The 7701-nt window shown below is 47.3% G+C and overlaps 1 protein-coding gene across 1 annotated transcript; it reads left to right on the top strand.

Moving 5' to 3' along the window:
• The first annotated feature begins 940 nt into the window (after positions 1-940).
• On the top strand, positions 941-2197 carry LOC141022782 (uncharacterized). Its single transcript, XM_073499042.1, has one exon. It carries the CDS (start codon positions 941-943, stop codon positions 2195-2197), a length of 1257 nt encoding a protein of 418 aa, XP_073355143.1.
• Positions 2198-7701: the final 5504 nt, after the last annotated feature.

Raw genomic sequence — 7701 nt, 5'->3', positions numbered from 1 at the left:
TATCCCACCATGGCCATTTCCCACGAAGGACTTGCCTCACTAGGGTAGATCTTCATGAAGTAGGCGATCTCCTTGCCCGTACAAACTCCTTGGTTCAACTCCACAATCTTGACGGAGGCTCCCAAGTGACACCTAACCAATCTAGGAGACACCACTCTCCAAAAGGTAATAGATGGTGTGTTGATGATGAACTCCTTGCTCTTGTGCTTCAACTGATAGTCTCCCCAACACTCAACTCTCTCTCACAGATTTGGATTTGGTGGAAAGATGATCTGAGTGGAAGGCAACATGGGGAAGGCTAGAGATCAAGATTCTTGTGGTTGGATTGGAATATCTTGGTCTCAACACATGAGTAGGTGGTTCTCTCTCAGAAAATGAATGCTGGAAGTGTAGGCACGTTCTGATGGCTCTCCTCACGAATGAAGGAAGGGTGGACGGGGTATATATAGCCTCCACATAAAATCTAGCCGTTAGACACAATTCACCAAACTCGATGGGACCGAATCGAGAAACTCGGTCTGTCACAGCCCAAGAATTTGCTTGCAAATAATTGCAACTGCATCCATGCATCATGTTTAAATTTTTGAAACTTGAGTTGGGGGTGAACAACCCTAGCACCAAATGAATTCAAATAGGTTCAAATAAAATCATTTTCAATGAACCCAAAATGCCCTTTGAAAATGTTCATGATTTCTGATAAAGATGAAAACCTCTGCCAAAAATGATGAACATATTTCTAGGTCATTCCTAGATTTTTGAATTAAATCATATTGTATTTGAGTTGGGGTTATAAATTTGTATAAATACTTTTATAACTCCAATCATTCTCACCACGGCAAACACTAAAGTGATAGTCAATGGCGTGCCGGGAAGGAGTTTTACTCATGCCAAGGGGCTCAGACAAGGTGACCCGGTCTCCCCCCTCTTGTTTGTCATCGCGATGGATGTGCTGACCAAGATCTTCAACAAAGCAGCAACGGAGGGAGTCATCAGTTCGTTCCCAAGGATCTCGGCCATGCAGCGCCTCTCCATCTACGCGGACGATGTCACGCTTTTTGTCAAACCATTGGCGAGTGACCTGCAGTTCATCAGACAAGTGTTACAGATCTTTGGCCAGGCATCAGGTCTAAGGGTGAACTATGCCAAGTCCTCGGCAATCCTTATCAGAGGTAACGACGCAGATCGCCGGCGTGTGGCCGATATGCTCCAATGTCAGGAGGGAGATTTCCCATGCAAATACTTGGGGCTACAGCTCGCCATCAGACAGCTGACCCATGCGGAGTGGCAACCCATGCTAGACCACGCCAAGTACTTCGTCCCGGCATGGCAACATGGTCTCATACAGAGGCCTGGAAGGCTAATCCTTGTCAAATCCATGATCGCTGCCAAACCTGTCCACCACTTCATGGTCATAGAGGCGTCGGATTGGGTCTTCGAGGAGCTGGACAGATGGATGAGGGCTTTCTTCTGGAAAGGGAAAGAGAAGGTCAATGGAGGACAGTGCCTCGTCACTTGGAATGCGATTTGCCGTCCTACGGACTATGGAGGCTTGGGAATAAAATGTCTCAAGCAGCAAGCACTGGCGTTGAGAGTACGTTGGGAGTGGCTACTCCGTACAGATCCAAATAGACCATGGCAGGGTCTTCCCATGGCCACGGACGGCATGGCAAAGAGGGTATTTGATAGCTTGGTGTGCATCAAGGTGGGCAATGGTAGTAGAGTCCAATTTTGGAGCAACATATGGATCTTTGGTTTCGCGGTCATCGACATTGTGCCACTAATCCATGGCCTTGTTGATACCCGCACACGCAACCGACGCAAGGTGGAGCAAGCACTTGACAATGAGGCATGGTTGCAGGACATTAATGGTGACCTTTCCTTCTCGGCACACCTACAGCTCCTTCATCTTGGCAGGCAATCGCCATGGTTCCGAGGGATTCCCACACCGACGATCAATTCTCGTGGCCGGGTGATGCCTCAGGAGTTTACACTGCACTGTCTGTTTATCAAAGACTCTGCCTCGGGATGGAGAAATCGTCCTTCGCAGCATGCATTTGGAGGAGCTGGCCCCCCTCAGATGCAAGATCTTCATGTGGCTGGCCGCCCAGCATCGCATTTGGACCTCGGATCGACGGGCCAGACACGGTCTGCAGGCTCTTCCTTCGCCATGCTACACCTGTCTTCAAGAGGAAGATAACGCCGAACACATCCTCGTGCAATGCGTGTTTGCGAGGGAGGTCTGGACTTGCGCCATCACAGATTGCAACATGGAGATCCCGGTCCCGGACGCTGACAGCAAGACGATGGAGTGGTGGTTGCTAGCGAGGAGGCATTTTCACCTTGCCAAACGCCATGGAGTCGATACTATGGTCCTGATTACGGTGTGGGCACTATGGAAGCAGCGTAACACGAGAGTCTTTAACAGGTCGCAGTAGGTCATGATGCCTAGGCAGTTGTGGCGTCAAATTGTCGTAGAAGTTCTGGACCTCAAGAGAGCTGGGATTGGAGTAGGAGGATTAGATCGTTTTGTGAGAGAGTAGGCTAGTGAGTTGTGTGGAGTCAGCTTGCAAGGATGTACGCATCCTCTGTTAGCATATTGTATATCTCTTTCTTCCTTCTATAAAATTAAGGTACGCCATTGGCGTACTCTCGAAAAAAAATAATGTGGGGCTTTGGTTTAGTTCATATTGCATCCACAATAATTTCCAGAAGCTTCAAAAATAATTTGGTTAGCAAACCAAATTCAAAACAGAGACAGAAAACAGAACATAGAAACAAATGTTTAAAACAGAGAGAGAGGGAGAGTTCACCTGGGCTTACCTACGGCCCAACCGCTTGGCCCAGCCCACTGCTGTAGTGGCCCAGCCCCAGCGCCGCCTCCTTCAACATCGTGCCAGAAGGCATGAGGGCGTGTGCCCATGGTGCGCCAGCACACGCACGACCACCGACAGCCACCTCCTGCTTGCCGCTTTGCCCTGGGCCTCCCTGGTGAAGCCACGCCACCCCCTCGACCCTCTTTGGCTCTCCCAGTACCTCTCCCCCCTCCTCTGCCTCTCTCCCTCGCACGCGCTGAGCGCAGCCGTCGCCGCCACTCACTGCCGCCACGGCCCCTACCACTGCCTAGCATCGCCACCGTGTCCCAGAGATCCGCCACCGTCGCCCATGCCTCCCCGATGACCCACGTGCCACCGGAAGCCCCCGAGTGCTCTCCCTGTCTTCTTCTTCAACCCCAGACACCAGAGATCCCCATCACCGCTCCGCTCTCTTCGGTGCTTCCCCGACCTCACCCACGACACCATCGAGCTCACCGTGAGCTCCTTCCCGCTCCCCCTCCTTTGTTTTGCTTGTTTACGTGTCGTAGCACCCTTGCCCGCGAGCTCCGAGCTCCGGCCGCCGCCATGGCCGACGAACTCCATGCTCCTGCGCTCTCCCGCTCGCCCTAGCACCACAAACATGCTCACCGCGTCCCCGGGAAGTGAACGCACCATGCCGTTTGCTCTAGCTCGCGCTGAAACCCCACACCCGCTCGAGCTCGAGCTCCGCCGCCGCTAAACCTCGACGCCGGCGACACACCTGTCCACCCCAGGACCACCCGAAGCCACCAACCAACGCGCCTCGTTGTGCCGCTTCCAACGCGCCCAGCCACTCGAGCTCCCGTCGCCGGAGTTGGCCGGACGGGCGTCGCCCTCGTGCTGTGCTTAGCACCGGCGTTTAGTAGCTAACGTGGCACCATTAGCTTAGGTGTTAATCATGTTTAGTTAGTGCCCTGTGTCAATGACATGTGGGTCCCCGAGCCTAATTAGGTTAGTCTAAATATCCTATTTAGATTAGTGCTAATCCTGCGGACCCCATGTGTCAGCTTTGACTTTGGCCAAGTCAGCGTTGACCGGCCGGTCCCACCTGTCATCCACCCATACCAGCCCTGAGACACTGACATGTGGGTCCCAGCCATCAGGTTTGACCGGGACTGTCGTTTTAGACCTGATGACGTCATGCTATCATCATGCTGACGCAGTTAACATTTTCTGGATTAAAAACAATCCAGGAAATTCCAGAAAATGTTTAAAACTTTAAAAATTCATAGAAAATAAACTATAACTCAGAATGAAATAAATTATATATGAAAAGTTATCAGAAAAATCCAAATATTCTGTTTATGGCATTTTCATGCATGTTTGAACAACTTATACCTGCTGATCAGGTCAAACCAATTAAATGTCATTTGAACCCTTGGTACAAATTGACTCAAACCCTTCTGGTTTTAGTTGCATTAGCTCAACACACTCATTTTGCCATGTCACATTCATGCATCATATTGTTGCATTGCATTGATTGTGTTTCCTCTCTGTTGCCGGTAATTGTTCCCGCTCAGTAGACTTTGTTCCGGCGATGAGATCGATGACACCGATGAAGAACTATACTATCTTCAGAAGTGCCAGGCAAGCAAACCCCCCTTGTTCATTTCGATACAATCCTAATCTCTGCTCTTGCTCTCTTTCATTGCATTAGGACAATAACGTTTCAACTGTTACCTTTTCTCGGTAGTTGGACCCATTCCTTTGCATGACCTGTCATTGTCACCAAATAGCTAAACCATCCTAGCATGCTTAGGAGTTGCTTGAGCTTTGTTGTGACCACTCTTCCATGCTCGCTTGCTATGCTTAGAGTTGTGTCGGGTCTGATCCATCTGGGTGATGAATTGGAATGATCATGTCCTAATGATGAGACTTAAGTGTCTTGAACCATTTTGGTCAAGTTGGTGATGAGAGGCCATGTTGGAAAACATGGTGGATTGTGTTGTGATACGGCTCACAGGAATTGAGTTCCATGCTTATCAGAGCCTACCTTGCGGTTACACGGACATTTGCGGTCAGGTGTGCGGGCAGATGACGCATGACGCGTGTGTCTGGGTGATGCACGGCATGGCACAGTGTCCAGACTGGACGTAGATACGTGTTCCAAGAGGGAACATTGTTGATGGGACGGGAATGGGTTCCTTTGAGTCAGGGTTAACATCATCTATTCGAATAGTCGCGTCCGCGGTAAAGGACTACTTGGTTGCCTATACAGTTCATAGACAAGTGAAAGTGGATACTCTAAAATGCGCAAGATAAGCGTGAGTGCTATGGATGGCATTCTTGTAGGGAGACGGGAGCGGATCCATAGTGGTGTATTGATTTGCTGAATATGTGGACTCGTGTGCGCCACCCCAAAAGAGTTACTTGCAGACGTAGTTCAGGATAGCCACTGTGTCAAAGCTGGCTTGTTGCAGTTAAACTCCACCACCCCCTTTGTTGATACTGATGCATATGTAGCTAGTTCTGATGTAAGTCTTGCTGGGTACATTTGTACTCATGTTTGCTTAATTTATATTTTTGTAGAGAGACTTCAGTCTCACTAGTAGTTCCGTGTGGACTTCGACGTTTAGCTTGTTACCTCAGCTACGATCTTGTGCCCTCAGCAGGGTCTTGTAGATAGTCAGGCTTCTCAGCCTTTTTCATTTGTAGTTGTCTGTACTCAGACAAGTTAAGCTTCCGCATGTGCTTATTGCTTGTATGACTTGAATGCTGGGTCATCAGACCCATGTTTATAATATCTGGCTCCTCGAAGCCTAATGAATAAGTACTTTGGGTCGTAGAGTTTTCTTGTGATGCCATGTTGTATTTGCACATATCGAGCATATTGTGCGTATGATTTTGAAATGCTTGGTATGTGTGGGATCCAACTATCTAGTTGTTTATTCTTGGTAGCCTCTCTTATGGGGAAATGTCTCCTAGTGCTTCCACTGAGCCATGGTAGCTTGCTACTGCTCCGGAACACTTAGGCTGGCCGGCATGTGTCCTTCTTTGTTCTTGTGTCTGTCCCTTCCGGGAAATGTCACGTGTTGTTCCTTTAAGTCCTTGTAGCTTGCTACGACTTGGGTTCATACGTTGATGATCAACACGTTCATTGCTGGGTCATGTATGCCTGTCCCTGTAAGTTAGTGTCACCTTGGGTTTACGACTAGTCATGTCGGCCCGGGTTCCCAAAAGGCGCAAACGGTCCCGGGCCAGGTAAGGTGGCACCCGTGGGAATATCGTGCGTGAGGCCGCAAAGTGATATGATGTGTTACATGCTAGATCGGTCTGACTCAGGATCGGGGTCATGACATTAGGTCAGACCGATTTGGTTCAAAATGTGAACGCTAGAGTTTTCGGTGGGACCGATATGATCAACTCGGTGGGACCGATGTGCTAGGGTTAGGGTAAAGCCTCAACTCGGTTTGATCGATTACACAAACTCGGTGAGACCGATTTTGGTAATAAGTTAAACAGAGAGTTGGTCAGGCAAACACAGTGGGACCGAAATAATTGCAACAGGCAACAGAGAGAATGCAAGCCCATCTGGTAAGACCGAGATCCCATCAGTGAGACCGAATTGATTAGGGTTTCTGGCAGTGGCTATGTCAAGTGAACTCGGTGGCGCCGGATAGATCAAATCAGTGGGCCGAGTTTGACTTTTGGTTTAGGACATATGTGGAAATGAGAAAGTGGTTGAGGGCTTTGGAGCATATCACTAAGCACTTTGAGCAAGTAAGCCATTAAGCAACACCTCATCCCCTTTTTAATAGTATTGGCTTTTCCTATGGACTCAATGTGATCTTGGATCACTAAAATGAAATGTAGAGTCCCGAGCTTTTGAGATTTTGCCAATCTTCTGTCCTTAGCATCTTGAATGGGTTCCACATCCTCTAGTCCACGCCACTCCACTGTTGAACTCATCTAAAATATACTAGATAAAAGTATTAGTACAACAAGAGATACGTTGACATTAATTACCAAAATCACCCAGGGAGCACTTGTGCTTTCAAGTACCCAAGTGAATGGTTTGCTCTTTATCACACTAACCTATCTCACGAAGTTTTGTTAAGTTTTGTGTGATTGAAGTTTTAAAGTTTTCAGTGAGATATTAATATGAGGAGAATAAGGAGTGACAAGACTCTAAGCTTGGGGATGCCCAAGGCACCCCAAGGTAATTTCAAGGAATATCCAAGAAACTAAGCTTGGGGATGCACCGGAAGGCATCCCCTCTTTCGTCTCCAACATTATCGGTAACCTCACTTGGAGCTATATTTTCATTCATCACATGATATGTGTTTTGCTTGGAGCATCATTTTCTTTTGCTAGGATTTGCTTGCTGTTATTTAGAATAATTTTTTTGCGTCTTTTATTTCGATAAAAGTGGCAAGGATAGCCTTTACCATGCTTATTTTGCAAGTATATGAGTTGCTGCTTCAAAACAGAAAGTTTGTCGCTGTTGCAAAAATTCCCAAGAAAAGTCAGAATGTGATAAAATGTTGAAACTTTTTGCACAATAAGCTCTAATGAATTTTCTAGAGTGTGATTAAACTTTCAGAATTTTTTGAGTTAAATAAATATGGATACTTCTTCATCCATTACAGACTGTCCTGTTTTGGCAGATTGCTGTTATGTTTGCATATGTTTGCTTGTTTAATAATTCTATTTGAGGATAGGAGTATTAAATATGCAGAGGCATCTAGTATGCAATGTTAAATAATAATTTTACTGATTTGCTACAGTAGAGAATGATAAGGTTTTGCATTGGTTTATACTAACTTATCTCACGAGTTCTTGTTGAGTTTTGTGTGGATGAAGTCTTTGAGATTTAGGGAAACCGAGATATGAGAGGAATGAAGAAGAC

The sequence above is a fragment of the Aegilops tauschii genome, chromosome 5, assembly GCF_002575655.3.
Source record: "Aegilops tauschii subsp. strangulata cultivar AL8/78 chromosome 5, Aet v6.0, whole genome shotgun sequence".
Lineage (NCBI taxonomy): Eukaryota > Viridiplantae > Streptophyta > Magnoliopsida > Poales > Poaceae > Aegilops > Aegilops tauschii.
Note: the sequence above shows the minus strand (reverse complement) of the source record. Positions and strands in the feature narration are given on the sequence as shown.